The sequence below is a fragment of the Rutilus rutilus genome (assembly GCF_951802725.1).
Source record: "Rutilus rutilus genome assembly, chromosome: 10".
Classification (NCBI taxonomy): domain Eukaryota; kingdom Metazoa; phylum Chordata; class Actinopteri; order Cypriniformes; family Leuciscidae; genus Rutilus; species Rutilus rutilus.
This window is the reverse complement of record NC_140215.1, coordinates 32,115,471-32,138,377: the sequence shown is the minus strand read 5'-3', so window position 1 is coordinate 32,138,377 and position 22,907 is coordinate 32,115,471. Positions and strand designations below refer to the sequence as shown.

The 22,907-nt window shown below is 40.0% G+C and overlaps 1 protein-coding gene across 1 annotated transcript in view; it reads left to right on the top strand.

Annotated features, from left to right (window-relative positions):
• mylka (myosin, light chain kinase a) overlaps window positions 1-22,907 on the top strand; it is a 120,594-nt gene that overhangs the window by 58,137 nt on the left and 39,550 nt on the right. Inside the window, exons 7-11 of the mRNA XM_084420989.1 lie at window positions 4-25; window positions 2,097-2,584; window positions 3,273-3,476; window positions 7,296-7,430; window positions 18,458-18,610. Coding sequence (XP_084277115.1) covers window positions 4-25; window positions 2,097-2,584; window positions 3,273-3,476; window positions 7,296-7,430; window positions 18,458-18,610 — 1,002 coding nt within the window. The remainder of the gene's footprint in view (window positions 1-3; window positions 26-2,096; window positions 2,585-3,272; window positions 3,477-7,295; window positions 7,431-18,457; window positions 18,611-22,907) is intronic.

Sequence of the window (22,907 nt, the reverse complement as noted above, 5' to 3'; positions counted from 1 at the left end):
CAGAGGGAGACTCTGAGACAGCCATGTAAGTAAAGACTTCTTCTTTTTTTTTTTTTTTACTTCTTTTTTTTTTTTTTATCTAAAAAGAAATGAATAGTACTTTTAATGAATCTTTCTACAATAATTTGACTTCAATAATTTGACTTCTACAAGACTTGTCATGTCTTTGGCCAAGAAAAATATGTTTCCATCTACATGTTGAATCATATCACTGATATGAGTATATGCAGTATTTGTATAGCATCAAGATATTTTGTGTGATGCTACATCTAGAGCAATAGGTGTCTGTATAAAGTCCAAGATTACAGTCATATCAGCCAAGATCCCCCCATATATATATCTATATATATATATATATACAGTGCAATGCATAAGTTAATACACCCATGCTAAAGTTGACTAAAAAGAGGAATAAAAAATCATCTTTTGGAAATTGAACTTAATGCCTTAATTTAAAAGATTAGGAAAAATCCAACCTTTAAGGACACCAATTTTCTTTGTGAATGAATAATGTATCGTAAATAAATAAATGTTCTTCCTTAAAATACATGGTGCATAAGTTAGTACACCCCTATGTTAAATTCCCATAGAGGCAGGCAGATTTTTATTTTTAAAGGCCAGTTACTTCATGGATCCAGGATACTATGCATCCTGATAAAGTTCCCTTGGCCTTTGGAATTAAAATAGCCCCACATCATCACATAGCCTTCACCATACCTAGAGATTGGCATGGTTTTATTTCAGTTAGCCTAAAAGCTAGTTTGATTTTTCCTAATTTTTTAAATTAAGGCATTAAGTTCAATTTCCAAAATATGATTTTTTATTCCTCTTTTTAGTCAACTTTAGCATGGGTGTATTAACTTATGCATTGCACTGTATATATATATATATATATATATATATATATATATATATATATATATATATATATATATATATGTATGTGTGTGTGTGTGTGTGTGTGTATATATATATATATATATATATATATATATATATATAACATATTTAATTTCTAGTAATTTGCATCGCTGTGTTTTTTGTTTTGTTTTGTTTAATTATTTTTTTATTTTTTTATTTACTTATTCTTTAAATCTATTTTTTTGTATTATTAATTTGTACACTTTTTTTCTAAACATTTACACTGATCCCCAAGTACTCCCTTGCGGACCCCTGGTCCTGGTCCAGTTTAAAAAAAAAACCTTGTTCTACTTCCACCAATAGTCGACTAAACATTAGTTGACGAGAAGAGACTTGATCGTCTAAATTTTGACTACCCAGCTAGAAAGTGTTTTGTTCTAGTAATGTTTTCAGTGGCAAGTTTTATTGTTGTTCCCAGAACGTTTTCCTAAATGGTAGGATAAGATTATCTAAAAACATTCTAAAAATGTTTAGCGGAAAACATTCTCATAAAGTTTTTAGCGGGAAGTTTCCCAGCAGGCATTGAGCGTGGACTATTGAACTCCACAAACCGCATTACCAGCTTCACTTATTACTATCCAGTTTGACTTGAGAATTAACAGATGTTTAGATGTTGACGTTTTATTGAAAATATTTTATTTGATGTCACCATTATGTGACTTATTTAGTGTTTCCTTTAGGTGGGCTCCTGACCCTTGACTTTTAAACATTAGTTTTTCTCTGGCTAATAATAATAATCGGGGGCGGATCCCTGCTGTTTGGGAACACAGTCGTGTAAGACTGTTCTGGAAAGTAATTATAGAGAACCGCTTTGACAACAGATTTTGCTCAGGCATTTCAGAACAACCATAACAGCAATTCAGATGCTGTGCAAAAAAATCGGTTCACTGGTTTGTCCAGTTATGCCATTCCATCGCAAAGTCACATGTTTTTTATTTTTATGTACATTTATTTAATTGTATTCGGTAAATGTATTTCCATCATAGTTTATGCGCATGTTTTCCTAATCTAATAAAAATCCAAATCAAACGATCGCATTTTTAGAATGAATGCGCATCTTGGCGTTTCCAGCCAGTTGTTTCTTTATGCAATATCCCAAAAAGCGCATAAAAATTGGTGGGTGGAAACACAGCAACAAGACTGTTCACTTGACTTTAGGATCTTTCTTTCCTTAGCGTTCCCAAACAATTTCAGGATCCGGTCAAGCACAGCACCAACGGTCTTGACATTGAACAGAAAACTTCTAGCACATCTGTCCGAACCGTAACTACAGAAACACGCACACCACTGTCCACTACCATTGTAGCCAGTGTTCCCCCCATGACCAGATCTGACACACCAAAAATAACATCAACCCTATCCTCACAACCCATCAGCAAATCCACAGATGGAAGATCACCAGCTAGTGACAAGACATCAAACTTTGTCAATGTAAGAAGTCAAAACATTGTAAAGATTGAGTCACATGGCACAAAGAGAGTTTCGGATAGGTTCAGAGCTCCAGGACAGATGCCTGAACCGTCACGGGTGGAGTCCAGCAGAGACAAAAGCCAACAAACCAGAGAGAGCAACATGGATGTCCTAGAAACTCTGCCCTGTTTTGACTATCAGCCTCAGAGCCAAGAGGTCATGCAGGGAGAAAAGGTCACTTTCAGATGCCAAGGTGAGTCTAGTGAACTGAAGTGACTGGGATCAAATTCTGAGTTTAGTCAGTATTAGTATTTAGTTCCGGTCTTGAATGCTGATTGGTCAATGTTGCTATGATCTGACCAGCTGCTGTCTATACCACTGTTCACATGTCTTGACTTTATCTTCTGGAAGAAAAATGACACTTCATGAATTCCCTTTTAAAAATAAAGTGCGCCTAATTGTATTGAATATGCAGTTGTAGTAATCTTCAAATAAATATGAAGTATATTTGGAAAAATAAACTGCACTTGCAGATAATATATTATTCATTAAATAAAACTGTAAAGTTTTAAAGTAAAAATTAAAATATATATTTTTTAAGTTTTATGATTTAAATTACACTAATTTGTATGTGTTGACTAATCTATTAATGCACATGTAAAGTACTTGAATACAACTTTAACTGTAGTGGGTTATTTAATATATATGCTAAATAACTTCAACTTCATCATTACTTTTGTGTATTAAAAAAAACATAACACACACGTTTCAATAGAAATTACATTAAAGTATATTTTAGTTTACCATAAATGTTTGTCAGTACATTCAGCAGTTACCCTTAACCTCTTAAAATATGTAAGAGGAACTGTAGATGTTGCACAAAGTTGTGTAAAGTTATGTACATGATGTTAAATGAGTGATCTCATTCTTTGCTCTCTCAGTGTCTGGGTCTCCAGTGCCAACAGTGAGCTGGGTGAAAGATGGTGCTCCTCTCAGACAGAGATCAGGCGTCAGTACACACCAGGAGGGCAGTCTGCATGTCCTGTGTCTGGAGAATGCTCACATTACTGACACGGGACAGTATGGCTGCACTGCTACCAACAAAAAAGGAAAGACTGCAGTCCACTGGAGTCTGACTGTCAAGCGTAAGAATTGAGTTCTCATTTTCTACATCTACATTTTCTGGATCGCCATTTAACCTGTTAGCCCTCCCCCACACACACATACACACCTTTTGAAACAAACAAGAAATAGCATAGGTATAAGGGCTTAAACGTTAAGTTACTAGAAATGAGTTTGCATGAAATATCTTTATGGGGGAAAAACAAACCAAATTGGCCTAGTTGCAGTCTAGAAATGCAGTTCAGCTAAAGTCACAGGCCTGATCACCTCTAATTATTTTCCTTTTGTCTTATATTATATTTATCGACGACTTTCTATTCAAACTGTTTTAATCCCTTGTTTCTTTGACCAAACTTCTCACTTCACCTTCTTTGGCTTTGTATCAAATGACCTTCTTAAAAAAAGAACATTGATTCAGACATTCCAATATTCTTTACTTTTCAAAGTTAGTCATAAAACATGCTCCTGTTGAGAGGTGCATAAGTGCTAGCTAGCAGCGGCGGTTTCTTCATTAGGACGATAGGGCGACGCACCACCAAAGTGTGAAAGGGACTTTCAATCACTATCTCATTCAACCACAGAGTTACGCTAGCAGTCACTCACTGTTGTTCTGCCTCTGGATATAGTCCAATCAGCGCCGAGTCACGTTCTGTGGAGAACCGCCTCTTTTTGGGCGATTTCACTCTGGCTGAGAATCGCCCAGAGTCTTCCCATAGACTTACATTCAAAGATTTTTTTTTTCGAACTGCAGGCACTGCAATGCATTCTCTATGGGTTCCGGGAGGGCTCGCACTAACGTGCTTTCGTCATCATACGTAACCTTAACTTGTGCAGCGATTGGTGGAAACAAATGTACCTCTATTAGTATTTAGCCATAAGCTGAAGTGACATCCAATAATTTCCTCAGTGCATAACTTACATTTCACGGACATATTCTCCATCTGTAAATGTTAGAAAGTCCAGTTTGCTGTCATGAGTGGGCGAGCTTTCTGCAAGCTATACTTCCGTGAACGAGCGCCCCCGCGTGCATGCGCGCCGAACAGACGGAGCGCAATAGAATAGGAGCGCAATTATTCTGACTAAAATATACATTAGCACTAAATTATAAATATATTTAGCTAAAACATTTGTTGTTGAATATTTGTTGTTGTTGGTGAACATAAATGTGCTAGAGAATTTCAAACCTACATGTGTATTTTTATGATATTAGCTTTTTTTTTTTTTTTTTGGTTTATTAAATTGAACTACTTCTTTAAAAAAACATTATTTTGTTTTTAGATTGTAATGTTGCAATGTTAGAATGTAATGTGATTTGATCCCTTTTTTGGATAGACTGCAGATAGACAGCAAGGTTATACTATGTTTGTTTTTATAACCTTCAATATAAACATTGTTTGTAGGAAAATATCGATCAGAATATTAAATATAAAAAAAAAAAATTAAATACAGGTTTTTTTTATTCAAATAGAAAAATAATAATTAAATACTCAGATTATACCATACATCGCCATTTAGCCCAAAAATTCAGATTTATTTGGCAATTGGCTATTTCCCAACCCTACCGGCTGAAGTTTTAGCTAAACTTTAGGCTAATGATAGCTACATTATTATCACTGTTAAATTGTTATTTAACAATAAGCCTACATTCAGTCCTGAATTGAAAATTCAGTTTGTTGTGCCCCCCCAACATTTTTTAGCACCAGCCGCCACTGCTAGCTAGCATGTTAGCTTAGCACAGCATCAAAACACAACAATTTATGAGATTAAAACAGGGTTTTTGCTGTAAACTTTATAACAACAGCTGAGTGAAATGACATTCTGTGACCCCATGTGCTTCACAGAATGAGGCAGAAAATATGGTATTTTATAGTTGTAACGGTCACCAGCTGGTCACCACCACATCACATTATTGTCATTCCCTCATAAACTACATTTCCCATAACTCACTGCCCGGTCTCATCATCCCTGATTGCACCCACCTGTATCCCATTACCTTGTCAGTCTCAGCCTATTTAAACCATGTACACTCATTCATTCCCTGTGAAGTCTTGTTTAGTGTTACACTGCAATTCTGAGCACTCTCCCTTGGTTTCATGTCTCTTGGTTTTTGGATTTCTTGCCTGTTCCGTGGATTACTCTTTTGCCCGTGTTCCCTGCCTTGTTGTGTTTGTTTGTATGGACTGCCTGCCTGCCTGCCTGTGTTTGACCTTGCCTGTACTTTGGATTACGTCTTTAGATTACCAAGTTCAATAAATACTGCATTTGGATCCTCAACCTTCTTGTCTTGGACCAGTTCGTGACAATAGTATACTGTACTGTGATAAAGGCTATGTTGATTAGCACTGCTTTATAAATATACTTAATTCTTGAAGGCTTGAAGAACACAGATAAACCACATCATCACAATCGTGTTTATTATCTTCATGTTCCATCAGCCAAGGCGTCTTTATCTGCAGGTTATTCAGCTGCAGTGATCTCTGGATGCCTTTGTCCAAATAAGGGATTTCTTGGAACGTCATAATATTTATGACTCTTTCACTTGTGGACTTTCTGCACGAGGGTGCCCTCTGGTTTCCAGTATGAATGAAACATTACATGAGAGGGTTTAGCATTCCATAATGCTCACATCGCCTCATTTTGGGGGGAAATATATATATATATATATATATATATATATATATATATATATGTCTCCTTTCTATATTAATTTGAAGTAAACACGTGATAATTAATCAATATTTCTCTAAATATGCACACTTTTGAACTAAAAGCTCAGAGGGACATTGTTTAGTGCTTTCATGGAGAACTTACAGTTTTTTTTTTTTTTTTTTATGGATGTGGCTGAGGCTCATGTTTCATATTAAAGGTATTGACACAAATTAAGAAATTACTGTTACCATGAAATTAATAGTAAAATAAAGGACAAAAATTGAAGTTAAATTAATTGCATTCTTTTACATTAAAATTAACTGTAACTGAACTAATGTAAACAGAACTCCTCAGTTCGGGTTAACAGGTATAATAACAAAAACAACAATTTATTGATCTTTATAAGATCATTACATGTTAAATTGTCATCACTGTCCTGTTTTGTGCCATGATTTTAGATTTTCTTAATTTAGATAATTCTCAATTGTATGAGCTCATTAATTCATACATGGATTATACATTAACATGGTTCTTCAGAAATCATTATATGCTGATTTGGTGCTCAAACATTTTGTATTTAATGTTGAAAACAGTTACTACTTAATGTTTTTGTGAAAACCGCAATACATTTTTTCAGGATTATTTGATGGTTAGAAAGTTCACAAGAACAGCATTTATTTGAAAATCAATCTTTTGTTAGAAACATTATACAGTTATACAAACAGTAAAAATCTTTACTGTCTCTTTTGATCAATTTAATGTGTCCTTTCTGAAAAAAAGTATGTTACACTTTATTTTAAGGTGCCCTTGTTGCAGTGTAATTATACAAATAAAGTAAAAGTAAAAAATAAGTAAAATTAATAAAAGCATGCACTTACTATATAATTAGAGTTATGGTTTGGTTTAGAGTTAGTTGCTTGTAGCTATGCATAATTTACTGTTATTGGGTTAGGTATTCATTTCTTAAACTAAAATATTTTATATTTTAACCTAATTGAGGAGGAAAAGATGGAAAAGTTTCTTGATGGAAAAGTTTATGGACATGTTATTTGTCAACAGTCATTTACAAATAATAATGATAATAATGTTATTATTATTAGTCTGGCAGTGCCACCTATTGGTGAAACCAATTGCTTTCAGATGCTTTGTGCCCAATTATACTTTATGTGTGTGTTCGTGTATGTGTGTTGTAGGTGCGAGGGTGGAGGCTAAAGCCCCAGTGTTCAGCTCTTCTCTGAAAGACTGTTCGCTATCAGAGGGACAGGACTTAATCCTCCAGTGCTCAGTAGAGGGCAGACCACTGCCTGAGCTCTCCTGGATGCACAATGGTAAGATGACACACTGTTTGAGCGAGACATCCAATTATCATCGATCCAGTAATTCTCATTTGCGAGTCACTTTAGGTAAAAGCGTCTGCTAAATGAATACATGTAAATGTATTCGCCCCTAAATTTCACATAAAACCAGGGTTAATATAGTTAAATAAGAGTACAACTGAGAGCAAATGATCTCTTTTACAGGAGACACCTGGCCAAGGTAGCAGCCATGCACTCTCACAATTGAAATACTCACAATTTTATATATATATATATACGTAAAAAGCTTTCTCTGGGGATGAAGTTAAAGGGATAGTTAACCCCAAAATTTTGTCATTATTTACTCATCCTCACGTTGTTCCGAATCTGTATGAATTTCTGGTAACACTTTATTTTGATGGTCCCTTTTGAAAGTGCTGTTAAAGGGATACTTCACCTCTGGAAAGATGAATGTGTATTTAAAATGGGTCATTTATGTAGAAGAAATGTGAAATTATTTTTGAATTTGGAGCCTTCTAGACTGAGAAAAACCAGAAAATGTATTTTTGGCTAATGTGGATGAAAGACAACAACTCCCAGAATGCACTTGCTTCGCTGCTCTACGAGGCCACTCCCAAGCCACGCCTACCCGTAAGAGCGTGCAGTTAAACAACAAGACTAGGCTACTAGTTAGTCTCCGTGACGAGTCTGCCCGGGATTTCGAGATCACCCAAAATGTCCGGGATTTGGCTTTTGCGTTCTACAGTCGCCATTCATTATGTTTACTGTGGCGAGCAGGACGAGACTGAGGGCCGTGGGAGAACGGCGCTAGGCCGGTGGCGTGATTACTGATGAGCGACACGTGAGATGCACCGGTCTCGTATCTCTCACGGAGGAGCAGGAATTTTCTTAGCAATGTTAAAACGCACATCAACCGATCACTTGTTTAGCGTTCATCTAAACACTACATTCAGATTCACCAATCGAAATGAATTCAGTTAGATTGAAACAAAAGGTGTGCATGTAAACAATGAATGGCGACTGCAGAAAGCAAAAGCCGAATCCCGGACATTTTGGACGATCTCGGCGGCCGGACATGTCCAGGAAAAAGAGGATGGTAACCCCTACTAAGCTGTCTCCTACTACTCAGCTTTCTCCTACTACTCAGCTTTCTCCACAGAACAAGAGCCTGCTAGCTTAGCTTCCAAAAAAAGATGGCTGACACTATGTGTACATTCTGTGAGTGAGATCCCACCCTCTATGGGTGGGTTGAAAACATGCGGGACAGCCTGGCTGTAGTCTTTAGCCTCTGGCCAAAAAATCCTCAGATGACGCAAAAAATCGTCATTTTGTGTCATCGGAGGATTTTTTCCAGACAAAAAATACATAAATCTCTCGTCTCAGGGGGATATGAGGGTGGAAAGCGCGGTAATTCGAAAAAACTACAGGTTTTCTACTAATGCAAAGCTTACTGCTAAATCCTGAAGTATCCCTTTAGCTATAAGTAACTTTGCAACTATATGACAACTAACTCTCATTAGAGTATAAGTAGACTGTCTGCTTAACATCTGCAAACACTAACAAACACCAAACTCCAACAAACACTCTACTGACTATAAGTAATTTTGCAACTACATGTCAACTTAATCTACACTCTGAGAGTTAGTAGACATGTAGGTACAACGTTACTTACAGTCAACAGAATGTGTTAAAGAGACCATCAAAATAAAGTGAAACTGAATTTCTTTCTTCTGCTGAACACAAAAGGAGATATTTTGAAGAATATGGGTAATTAAACAGTTAATGGGACCTTTGACTTCCATAGTATAATTCATACAGGTTTGGAACAACTTGAGGGTGAGTAAATGATGACAGAATTTTCACTTTTGGGTGAACTATCCCTTTATGCAGCTTCTTTATTACCAGTAGAGGGCAATAATGTTGCTGTTTTAGTGCTGTTTTCAAAAAAAAAAAAAAAGAGAAAGTAGCCTTCTGGGCAAAAAAGCATGAAAATGACTCTCCTTTTCCCCTTTTATTACTCTCTTTACTCTCTTTTTATGGCATGCCATGAGTGATAAATTGCTAGATATCTGTCTTTACTCATGTCTGAAACAGAAGGGTTATAAAGGTTAGTTAGTGAGTGTTTGTTTGTATCACTCTGTTCTCTGTAAAGCTAAAATAGGCTGTATTTATTGTTAGCCTATAACTGTTGTCCATGTGAAATTGTAAATACAACTACATCTTACATCTTACAGTCTTAAGTCTTACCGCTGAGTTTCATAGCAACAATTGCATTGTATTGACATTTTAATTGTTGGATTCTTAAAGAGTCTGAATAATGATATCCAACCTACCACCTTCAAAACAACACAGCAATAATCCAAAATATAACATTTATCCCAGCGTCTGAAAACAATGTAAAACAATCCTAAAAGTTCTGTCCATCAATTATTTATCCAAACCGCTAGACCTATGCCTATCCCAGCATCTCGGGCTGGAGGCAGAGAAACATCTTGACAAGTGTGGAAATGTTGTGGAATATATCTTTACTGTTATATCTCAAACACAATGCTTCTGTTTAATTGTTACATGTTATGAAGAAAACATCAGTGAAAAAATCACCACATAAATGCTAGTGTTTTCTGGGGGATTAGCAGGGTGTTGCTATGTGGTTGCTAAAGTGTTCTGAATGGTTGTTAGGACATTGCAAGGTCATTGCTGGATCTGTGTTCTGAGTCATTACTAGGGCATTGCTAGAGAGTTTCTAAGGAGTTTGGAGTGATTTTTACCATGTTGCTATGCAGTTGCTACAGTGTTATTTACTGGTGAATAGAAAACGTCTCGGTCACGTATGGTAACCCTCGTTCCCTGAAGGAGGGAACGGAGACGTACATCGTGACCGACGAATAGGAATCTCGCTAGTGAGGCGAATCTACTTAGAGTGAAACTAAACGAGCCAATGCACATTGGCGTGCAATCATTTCCATCAGCTGTTCAGCCACGCAGCATGGGTATATAATGAGCAGAAGGTGCGATTGCCCTTCAGTTTTTTGCTGAGGAGCCAAGCTGATGAGCTGGTAACCACGGTCATGGGTGCCATAGGGTGCTCTGTCTCTGAGTCAGAAGGTCCTTCCTCAGAAGGTCTTTCCTCAGAGGAATGTGCCAGGGAGGGACTGTCAAGAGGAGCATGAGTTCTGGGAACCAGGTCCGGGTGGGCCAATAGGGAGCCTCCAGAAGGACCTGCTCCTCGTCCTCCCTGACTTTGCACAGAGTCTGTGCAAGTAGGCTCACTGGGGGAAATGCATATTTTCAGAGGCCCCTGGGCCAGCTGTGTTCCAGTGCGTCCGTGCCGAGTGTTCCCTCGGTCAGGGAGTAAAACAGCTGGCAGTGGGAGGTCTCTGAGGAGGCAAACAGGTCTACCTGAGCCTCCCTGAACTCTCTCCAGATCAGCTGAACCGCCTGGGGGTGGAGTCGCCATTCTCCCGGGAGCACAGCTTGTGATAGCTCGTCGGCTACACAGTTGAGCACACCGGGGACATACATGGCGCAAGTTGCGACATGCGATGGGAGCCTAGACCACCTTGACGGTTGATGTATGCAACAGTCTCACTGTTGTCCGTACGGACCAGCACATCCCTGCCCTTTTTAATCGGCTCAGAGCGAGACGTACTGCTAGCAACTCGAGGCAGTTAATGTGCAAATGCAGTTGGGGGCCCGTCCACACCCCTGACACTGCATGCCCGTTGTACGTGGCACCCCAGAGGCATCTGTGAACATCACACATTGGGGGAGAGTTTGCTCTTTTCCCAGTTGACCTGAAGACCCAACTGGCTGAGGCGCCTGAGCATGAGGTCCCTGTGTTCGCATAACTGATCTCAAGAGTGTGCTAGTATGAGCCAGTCGCTGAGATAGTGAATGCCCTATTTGAGGATGCGAATGCCCTATTCTCTCATGGGAACAAGGGCCCCCTCCGTGACTTTCGTGAAGACACGGGGAGACAGGGACAGCCCGAAGGGCAGGACCTTGTATTGATATGCTCGACCCTCGAACGCAAAGTGCAGAAACGGCCTGTGTCAAGGAAGAATTGAGACATGAAAGTACGCGTCTTTCAGGTCGATCGCAGCAAACCAATCTTGGGGACGGATGCATTCGAAAATGTGTTTCTGCGTGAGAATTTTGAATGGTAGCTTGAGGAGACTCCGATTCAAAACTCGCAGGTCCAAGATCGGTCATAACCCACCGCCTTTCTTGGGTACAATGAAGTAGGGACTGTAGAACCCTGACCTCATATCAGCTGGATGGACCGGCTCTATCACGTGCTTCGCCACTAGGACTGCGATCTCCGCCCGCAAAACATGGGCATCGGCTGCTCTCACTGTAGTGGAGTGGATGGCCTGAAACTTGGGGGGACGCCGGGCGAACTGAATCGCATAGCCGAGCCTGATGGTCCGAATGAGCAGCGAGGTGGAACGCAGGGACATGGCTTGGGAGGCTCTCTCTGGGAGGCGGCCCGTATCGGTGTCTGAGTGTGCTGTGCAACACTTACCTGGTACCATGGGGCAGGAGGTGCAGGAGGCGGCTTGGATGCGTTCTTGAACTGCACGCTGCTCCCCGCTGGCGATAGAACAGAGGGATGAGAGTGGTGAGGATTCTCTCCTCCCACTGCTCTCCGGGCCTTCTTCAGACCCAGAGATGGAAGAAACTGCTCTTTTTATTGAAAATTTGGCGGAACACTAATAAAAGGGAACAAAAGATTTTACACCCGGCCCGGGGGGAGGGAGGGAGCGGTGCGGTCACCATCTCCTGGAGAGCAGTCCTATCTCCGGGTCACCCATCCTAGGGCCGCTTACCCCTGGCTTTGCCGCCCCTCTTGGCCGGGGCCTGAACGGGCGGGGCGGCCTGTCTGCGACTGGCTCCTCAGCGCCACTTAGGTGGAGGCTGCTGCTGCGCCGCGGGAGCGAGGGCAGACGCAGGAGGACGCCCCCGTCGACGAGCAGATTGAGGGGCCGCAGGTGATGGGGTGGTGGAGGCAGCAGCTGACTGCCATGGCAGGATGTGTCTAATCTCCTCAGTCTGCTTTTGTACAGCCGAGAACTGCTGGGTGATATTCTCGACCGCGTCGCCGAAGAGGCCGGTCTGGTACACGGGGGAGTTAAGGAACCTGACTTTGTCGGTCTCCCTTATGTCAGCCAGACACAGCCAGAGATGCCGTTCCTGGACCACCATAGTGGACATTGCACGACCCACCGACCGCGCAGTCACCTTCGTTGAATGAAGCGCAAGGTCTGTCGTGTCACAAAGTTCTTGGAGAACTTGGGGATCATGACCACCCTCGTGCAGGTCCTTCAGTGCCTTGGCCTGATGGACCTGCAACAACACCATGGCGTGTATGGCAGAGGCGGCTTCCTCACAGGCCTTGTAAGCCTTGCCAGTTAAGTCCGAAGAGTACTTAGAGGCCCGGGAAGGGAGACACGGTTCTCCGTGCCAAGATAAGTTAGGGCACAGTTGCATAGCAATGGTCCGCTCCACTTGAGGGATACGCGTGTAACCCTTAGGTAGGGTTGGGTACCAAAACCGTGCACCGATTTGGAACCGGTACCTAAGTAAATGGTATGTAACGGACCGAATCAAAACGCAGATTTTGGTGCCTCATTTCGGTGCCACTTAAATGCCTCAGCTGTCGGTTGAAATATTTGCCCTCTGGTTCTCCGAAACGGATCTAAGAAGCATCATCACCGCATGTGATCGCTAGTTAACTAGTTGACGTGTATGATCGTTCACACCGTTGTGATTAGAACGTTCAGATTGAGTGATCATCAACTGCTAAATTCAAATCTGCATTCGCACGTTGGCTGGCGCTGAGCCAGAGACAGACGCTCTTAGCGCTGTCATATTATATCACAACTATTCAGTGTTTTCAACCACATAAGGTTTACTTTAGGTTTCAGACATTTAAATACACATAAGTAGGCTACTAGCAAAACAACATTTATAGTTTGTAAAATACACACTGATGTCTATGGAGGCGGCAATAACAATTAACACTAACAATAAATTAGTGACGTGTTTAGATACACATTATGTAGGTAACTAAAATTTACTCTATTCTTCTCACACTTCACCAGCCACTTACTTTCATGTATTTTGGGAGAAGTGGATGAATTGACGTGCTGTAAGCCTAAATCTGACAGATACAATTCTCTGAACTGCAGTGCGTACTCACATGGCGCCCATTGTGCGTTATAGATCAAATAACATGAATCATGATCATTATAAAGGTTTCTTAAATGACAAAACACATTCACTTACATGTATTTACGAATAAAAATATCAGCCAAGGACTGACTGACATGTAACACAACCAATCACTGTTCGTTGTTCTGTGTCATGTTTAGTGTGAAAATGTAAAGTCGATATCCATACAATAACAGACCGACGTACATCTAATAAATGATTCATTCAAGAACGTTGTGCAAGTTTACTGCAACAATAGAGCCGCAAACCTCACATACTTTTGAAAATACAGCCTTCAGTTGATCCTGATGAGCCAGGCGCTCATTGTCACAGTTGTAAACACGACGGCGTTCTTCTTCCACGATGGGTTTCACGTCACAGCATTTAACCCTCAGGGGTCTAAGGTGTTTTTGGGGTACTTGAGATGTTTTGACATGCCCTGACATTTGTGCTTTTTTCAGTTGCTTATAAACATATTAATGGCAAAGCTATCATTACACTCTATTCAGCACAAACAGGGCTACCATAATATGTGTGCAACATGTATGTACATGTTTGTATTTTTGAGAGAATAATGTTTATGCATGGTTATAAATTTTTTTTTAAGTTTCTGAAATAAGGCCACAAAACACATACTAAATATGTGTCCACGTGACTTTTGACTAATGGATGTTGTCACTAAGAATGTTTGCTTCAAAATGATCTGAAAATCATCCTGCCTAATCATTCACATAAAACAATACATTGTTTTAAATTTTGTAAGACACTTTTTGTTTGGAAAGGCAATATGCGTGAGGGCGTGAATGATCATGAAGACAATGACCCGCATAATGAGTTGCATAATGAGCCTTTCAGTCAGGTATGTCACTGAGAGGGCAAGCGATATATATATATATATTAATTATATATATAGTGAGGAAAATAAGTATTTGAACACCCAGCTATTTTGCAAGTTCTCCCACTTAGAAATCATGGAGGGGTCTGAAATTGTCATCGTAGGTGCATGTCAACTGTGAGAGACATAATCTATGTATGAAAAATCACAATGTATGATTTTTTAACTATTTATTTGTATGATACAGCTGCAAATAAGTATTTGAACACCTGAGAAAATCAATGTTAATATTTGGTACAGTAGCCTTTGTTTGCAATTACAGAGGTCAAACGTTTCCTGTAGTTTTTCACCAGGTTTGCACACACTGCAGGAGGGAATTTGGCCCACTCCTCCACACAGATCTTCTCTAGATCAGTCAGGTTTCTGGGCTGTCGCTGAGAAACACGGAGTTTGAGCTCCCTCCAAAGATTCTCTATTGGGTTTAGGTCTGGAGACTGGCTAGGCCACGCCAGAACCTTGATATGCTTCTTACAGAGCCACTCCTTGGTTATCCTGGCTGTGTTCTTCGGGTCATTGTCATGTTGGAAGACCCAGCCTCGACCCATCTTCAATGCTCTAACTGAGGGAAGGAGGTTGTTCCCCAAAATCTCGCAATACATGGCCCCGGTCATCCTCTCCTTAATTCAGTGCAGTCGCCCTGTCCCATGTGCAGAAAAACACCCCCAAAGCATGATGCTACCACCCCCATGCTTCACAGTAGGGATGGTGTTCTTGGGATGGAACTCATCATTCTTCTTCCTCCAAACACGTTTAGTGGAATTATGACCAAAAAGTTCTATTTTGGTCTCATCTGACCACATGACTTTCTCCCATGACTCCTCTGGATCATCCAAATGGTCATTGGCAAACTTAAGACGGGCCTTGACATGTGCTGGTTTAAGCAGGGGAACCTTCCGTGCCATGCATGACGTCTTAGTGTATTACCAACAGTAACCTTGGAAACGGTGGTCCCAGCTCTTTTCAGGTCATTGACCAGCTCCTCCCGTGTAGTTCTGGGCTGATTTCTCACCTTTCTTAGGATCATTGAGACCCCACGAGGTGAGATCTTGCATGGAGCCCCAGTCCGAGGGAGATTGACAGTCATGTTTAGCTTCTTCCATTTTCTAATGATTGCTCCAACAGTGGACCTTTTTTCACCAAGCTGCTTGGCAATTTCCCCGTAGCCCTTTCCAGCCTTGTGGAGGTGTACAATTTTGTCTCTAGTGTCTTTGGACAGCTCTTTGGTCTTGGCCATGTTAGTAGTTGGATTCTTACTGATTGTATGGGGTGGACAGGTGTCTTTATGCAGCTAACGACCTCAAACAGGTGCATCTAATTTAGGATAATAAATGGAGTGGAGGTGGACATTTTAAAGGCAGACTAATAGGTCTTTGAGGGTCAGAATTCTAGCTGATAGACAGGTGTTCAAATACTTATTTGCAGCTGTATCATACAAATAAATAGTTAAAAAATCATATATTATGTCTCTCACAGTGGACATGCACCTACGATGACAATTTCAGACCCCTCCATGATTTCTAAGTGGGAGAACTTGCAAAATAGCAGGGTGTTCAAATACTTATTTTCCTCACTGTATATAAAAATCCAAATATAAATTAAAGTCAAAAGCACATTTTTAGTACATAGTCATACCTGGAAACAAACCCTGTTCAAATAGGCTATATGGGCCATTCTACAGAACTGGTTCAAAGTTAGAGTTAGAAACATCTTGAAATTTTTCTGCCCCTTTGCAGGAACGAGAGTCTCGACCGTAGCTCCGAGATGGTCATCGTATTCTTTATTTAATACTACTAATGATATAAATTGCACTGCACTGAAAGATTAATGTTATTTATGATTCCCTTCAATGAGACAAAATTAATGTTCAAAATGCAGTGTATTTCCATAATCTGTTTTTATACAGTGACTCTTCAATCATTGCTAAAGGACCTTTTGGTGTAACAGTTTTAATTCTATATAAACTGTACTGATAAACTGATTCTGTGTGTTGTCCTATAAGAATCGGACTGTAAGACTGATGGTGGTGTTCTTACAGACTAGCTGAAAGTCTCTTGAGTTTGACTCTGGGTTTCCCCGAGAAACTGTGAGCCGCAGCAGGAGCCTTTGAGCAAATATGAGACCTTACAACCATATAAAGGCAAAACATGCATCACTCACCCTGAAATATTCACACAGATGGACATGGTAAGTCAGATATCAGAGAGAGAGAGAGAGAGAGAGAGAGAGAGAGGTTACTGCATCTGTACAGGCTGATTTTACAATCCCTGGAAAAGTAGGGGGTTGTACAAAAAGAAAGGAAAGTCGGAAAAAGAAGATGCTTTTCCTCATGATTTTGAGAGAAGTGCTCTTGAATCCTGTTGGTCTCGGCCCTCTGGGACATTTTGCAAGGGACATTTTGCAAGGAACATTTAGCCGAGAACATTTAGCCATTTACAAGCAAAAACATTTAACAATGCATAACAAAGTGCTATTCTATACATTTCCCATTTGACAGATACATTCACACAGCAATCTTTCCAGTGCCATTGTGAGATTTTTTTTTTTTTAAAGCTTTTACTAAATGGGACTACATACATAGTTTGTCAGGGACATTAAACGTCATCACACTTAACAAGAAAACATCTACTTACTAGTCCGCTTTTAAAGCCTCATTATGTTTATAACTGCAAAATTGCAAACAATTCTAAATCAAACTTTCAGCTAAAGTTGTTTTAAATAAAGTCTGAAAAAGTTTTCTCAAGCATAATGGTTGTAATCTTGAAGTCATGTAACTGTGGTGTAGTTTGTTTATAGGCTACGTATAGCCTTTTACTTCTTGTGATTGTATTTAGGCTTCAAAATTCATAAAAGCTGTGTTCATTTGTAAAGATTATCATGATGAATTAAATGTGTAAGAATCACACCCCCAGTTTCACTGACGATGCTTAAGCCTAGTCCTAGACTAAAATGAATGTTTGAACTAGGAAAACTTAGGGCTTATGGACACAGTGAATGATAATTAACAAAACAAGGAACAGGTGTGAAACTAATCAGAAACCATAACAAACTGGGACAAGAACTACAGCCGGGTGCACACTGTACGATTTATTATAGTCCTTTAAGACTGCTGCTTGTCAGACTGTAGGAATATGATCCTCGCTGTAAGCCATGTCACACTGTGGGATCTCAGTTGTCATTAATGCCAGACTTTGTGGCAAACTGTACGCAAGAAGACTCGTCCAGAGTTTTACATCATCAATCCGTGACACGCTCAGTGAGAACAATCTCTAGGGTTCATTTTGATCATGGCTTCTCATGAAAGAAAACTGGAAAAAAACGAAGATGATGTGTGTGGAGCAAGTGGTGGTTTGTTGCTGTCTCACTAATTGCATCATCAGGTTCGGCACTCCTATTGGTTTTTGATTTAATGGTTGTCGTAGAAGTCACGCTACAGGACTACAGGAATTTTGTCTGAGGTAAAATTTGATCGCAATGGTCATTAATCCGCTATCAGTGAACATGTCCAACTAACAATCAAAGACTTCAGATTTTGGTCTAGGATCTGAGGAATCTTTTAGGATACACCAAACATGACCGTTAAACATAAACTTTTGTTAGTCAGACAGCTTATTTTTTGCAATAATCTAAAAGCCAAAAGACCAATCCTATATAGGGTTTATGTTGAGGGACAACACTTCTGGGTTGGCCTACAAAAATATCATCACTGCCATCACTGCACCACTCTATTTTCTTATTATTATCACTCCAAGATAACTTTGTCAGTATTTCAGCTGAAATTGTATCTGTATGCCTTGATAACCCCACCTTGTCCATCTCAACTTTTAAATAATGGATTAAGAATCATTTAGATTCCTTTCTCAGTGAACTTATCAGCAATTAAAATTATGATAAATTACAGATAGTCTTTTTTTTTTTTTTTCTGTCTTTTCAGATAAACCCATTCCATATTCCCACACCATGTTTGAGAATAGTAAGGCTCAACTGAAAGTTAAGGCAGCTGTTTTGGAGGATGCAGGAGTGTATTCATGTGTAGCAGTGAATGATCATGGCAGAGCTGTGTGTACAGCTCGTGTGCTGGTAAAAGGTAAGACACACATCTCTTTCTTCTATACTTATTTGCCAGTACAATTCAGGTTTTATGTTTTATGTATTGGATGCTGAAGTCACACTTAAAAATGTCTGAATGTCATTGCATTAGATTGTAAAATATCTAACCAGAGTGATTCTTTTTTTTTTTTTCAAAGAAGCTCAAACTCACTTTTAAACATAACCGTTTCACAGAAAAAGTTGTTTTTGAGATTTTCAATGATAAAAGAATATTAAATTCAAACAGTACTGTGACATTTTGTGGTTGTCAAATGTTAATGAATCACGTTGCTAGTTAATCTGATTCTCTACATCTGTGGTTACTCTGCTAGGACCTTAAGGACCTCTGCTAGGAATTTAAGGAGAACTGATTTCATACATCCACTAAAAGTCATTAAAAAGCCAACTGATTAGAAGTCATTGAGCAAAATCTTAGCTCTGGGAAAAGCTCTAGCAGCATTTGAGCACAAATGACATTTGATTAGGTATTGGCAGTGATTAATACAATTTACAAAATGTTCAAAATTAGTAGGCCTAATCCCACTTTTATTCCCAAATTCAATTTCATAATCTTTTCGTATGAATAGACTTTTAGACTTTTCAGTGTGAGAGTCTAAATTAAACTGAATTGGTGTTTTCATATTATTCTGTCAAAAGTCTCCTACATTTCTTGCCCCTCGACTCTGCTTGTCAACTCTGAGGGCATTTAAATCACAAAAACATAAAGACTCTTGTAAATTTTAACTTCTCTCATATACACTGTAGGAGGCGTTTGCTATGTGCTACGTTGATACTTTTTTTTTTTTTTTTTGAAGAGTTATTTTAAGGTCCTCGGGATTAGAGAAACATCTGCTCTTTTGCAGTCTGTGAGGCTGTCTAATGGCGGAGGTTCCATGTTCAAGTGGGTTAAAAATGTAAAATACCAGTCTTTTCCCACACACACACACACACACACACACACACACACACACACAGACATATACACATGCTGCAGTGGCTGGATCTCATTTGAGTCTCAGAGGACAACTTGAAGAGAATTACCCTCTGAAATCTTTTCCATGACTTTTTGGTTGTATTTTCAGAACATATACATTCAATATACATTATTTTATATGATAAATATATACAGTACCTAACAGTGAAGTAAATAAATTCCCGGTAGCACTTCATTTTTACAGTTCTAATGTACATACTATTTAGTCAAGTCAATTTAATTTTTATTGTGCTATTCACAATATGATACAAGCAATCACAAAGTTGCTATTTGCTATGGAGTACATATCGCCCTACATTAAGTATATACTGTATGCATGTGGATAAAGTTGGATATAATATATATCCAACATTATATAAAGAGGTGGGCGATAATTAGGGTTGGGTATCGTTTGAATTTTAACGATTCCGATTCTGCTTATCGATTTCGATTCTTATCGATTCCTAATTTCGATTCCAATTAGATTTAAAAAAAAAAAAAAAACCTTGGATATCTTTCACATTTAGTCTTATTGCAAAACATTTCATATTAGCTGAATATCATGAACAAAAATTAACCGGCTAAAGAACACTTACACAAATAATGTTTGACTGTGGTTAAAAAAGACCATAGAATAAAAACTAGCCTAACTAATGTAAATTACAAGCATTATTAAAGACAAGAAAACACTCTTGTCAAGTAATAAAAATAATAATAATAATAATTTAAAATTGGCAATCGCAACATTTACATTTATGCATTTGGCAGACGCTTTTATCCAAAGCGACTTACATTGCATTTCAAGGTACACATTTACATTCTTATCAGTAACAAACCTAACCCTAAACTGTCACAGCTTACATACTATACTGTATGTAACGTGTGAACGTGGGAACGAGACGCTTACTCATGACGTTAAGGCTATTGAAACGTTTTTGCGTGCGTGAGTCTGAAGCACATGTGAAGACCTGCTAATTTTTATTGGCCAACAGCGCGGTAGGGTGATGCTAAGATGATGCCACACTGCTATATGGTGCTACAAACACTATGGGCCCTATTTTAACGATCTGAAACGCAAGTATCAAGCGAAAATACAAGTAACTTTGTGGGCGCAAATCTAAAATGGGTTGGTCTGAAGTAGCTTCATTATTCATAGGTGTGGTTTGGGCGTAACGTGAAATAAACCAATCAGAGCGACATCTCATATTCCCTTTAAGAGCAGGCGCGCTTATTCCATGGCAGGTTGCTATTATATGTACAAAGTCAATTGCGCTGGGTGCAAGATAGGGCCCTATGACTCTCAAGAGATGTAACTTTAGGGCATAAAGTTTCCTAGTTGAGGGAGCTCTAGCCTTTAGGATGGTCTCAACAACCTCAGTTGAGAAATCGGAATCTATGAGCTGGTACCCCTCAGGGGCAAGACCCACATGTTCCACATCTCAGGCCTGGGGTGAAATATTGTGCCCTAAGTCTGGGAGAGAAGATCCCTCCTGGTCAGAATCTCCCAAGAGATCCAAGAACCAACTTGTGCTTGCCAGATCAGAGCAACTAGGGACAGATGAACTCCGTCCTAATGAACTCTGGCTAGAGCTCCCGGGAGCAGAGTGATCGGGGAAAAATCTTACAGATGTAGCCTTGGCCACATCTGCAGCATGGCATCCAGCCCTAACGGAGCTTGAGGTGTGAGGGCGAACCAGAGTAGACAATGGGTTGACTCCTCTGCCAAATTAACTCCACCACCTCAGGATGGAATATCCATTCCCCAGGCCTCAGCCTCTGCTTCAACAGGTAACCTTCACCCTACGAAAGCAAACCTGAGATACTTCCTGTGTTGTAGTAGAATTTCTATATGAAAGTATGCATCCATCAGATCTATTGTGACAAGCCAATCTTCAGATTGAATTTGAGACACAATATTATTGGGACCCTTCATTTTCTATGGACCCTTTTGTTAAAAGAGAGTGTACTGTAACTCCTCTCTCAATAATGGAACCTGCTCTTGCTTCACCGTAGTGGGGAGCACACCATCGGGTGCTGCACTCCGGTAAACATGCTGAGTGGAGATTGGGCGGAAATTCCACAAGGGACTGTCCTCTCCCGTAACACCAAATGTGGCGGGGTAAGCGGAGCAGTTCCTGAAGGGCTTAGAGGAAGAGACGAGGCATGACATAGTGATGCCACAATGACTTCCCCAAGGGGGCATGCCCTGGACGCCCTATGACCACCACCTTCAGGGCTTTTGCTTTTTAGCCATCCTAGAAGCAATGGCAGTCCTCAGATCTGTTCTCGCCCGGGCTTTGTCCAACTCCTGGTTCCCCAAGCCCAAGCCACACTGGCCCTTTGCTCCTCACTTCTTATTGTAGAGGAGCTAGGGCCTGGCCGGGGCTGGCTTGCAGATTCCACTGGCCCCTGGCTCTTGTGCGGGAGGAACTGCCAAAATGCTGCCTAATTGCTTTTTGGCTGCTTGAAACCAGCATTGACTGCATCAATGAATAGGCCAGATGGTAAGACTGGGGCATCCAGCAGAAAGTCCTTATCTTTTTTTTTAATGCAGAGAGGTTGAGCCACAGATGTCTCTCCATGGCAACCATAGCAGCTATCACACAGCCGATGAAGTGGGCTGTCTGTTTTGTGGCACCAAGAGCTAGATCTGTGACCTGGCGGAGTTCCCTCACTAACTCTTGGTTTACTCCCTCGCAAGAGTCCAGGTCTTTTAATAGGTCATCCTGGTACACCTTCAAGAGAACCATTGTAAGCTTTACCCACAAGGCCAGATGTAATTTTACAGGGTTTTGAGGGTAGTGTGGGTCTCTTTAAGTATGACGACGAACCTGGGGATAAATAGCTGGCTAGCGTCTCTTCAACCCCTGGCAAAAGCACATATGTGAGATAAGTATGGGCTGGTTAATCGCCGTTCTAAACTAATGCGATGTGATATTGTAACACACACACACACACATACAGACAGCGCACAATAGGGGTGGGGGAAAAAATCGATTCTTAGATTAATCGCGATGCGGGACGTGGACGATTCTGAATCGATTCATAAATGTCAAAAATCGATTTTCTAAAAAAAATAAAAAAATAAAAAAATAATTCTAATAACGTAACATTGACGGAACGCAAAAGGCGGAACTCTGAAGCGGACGTGCAGTGCGCGCCGCGGACAGTCTGTGGCGTGCACATAACAGACAGCCAAATCCGAACGGCACCCTCTTCGTTAAAAGCTAACGTATGGAAAATTGGCAATTTCATTGTGATCTATTTAGTATTTTTTTTGTATGAGAGCTAATTTCTGTATTGTTTAGTTTTCACATCAATA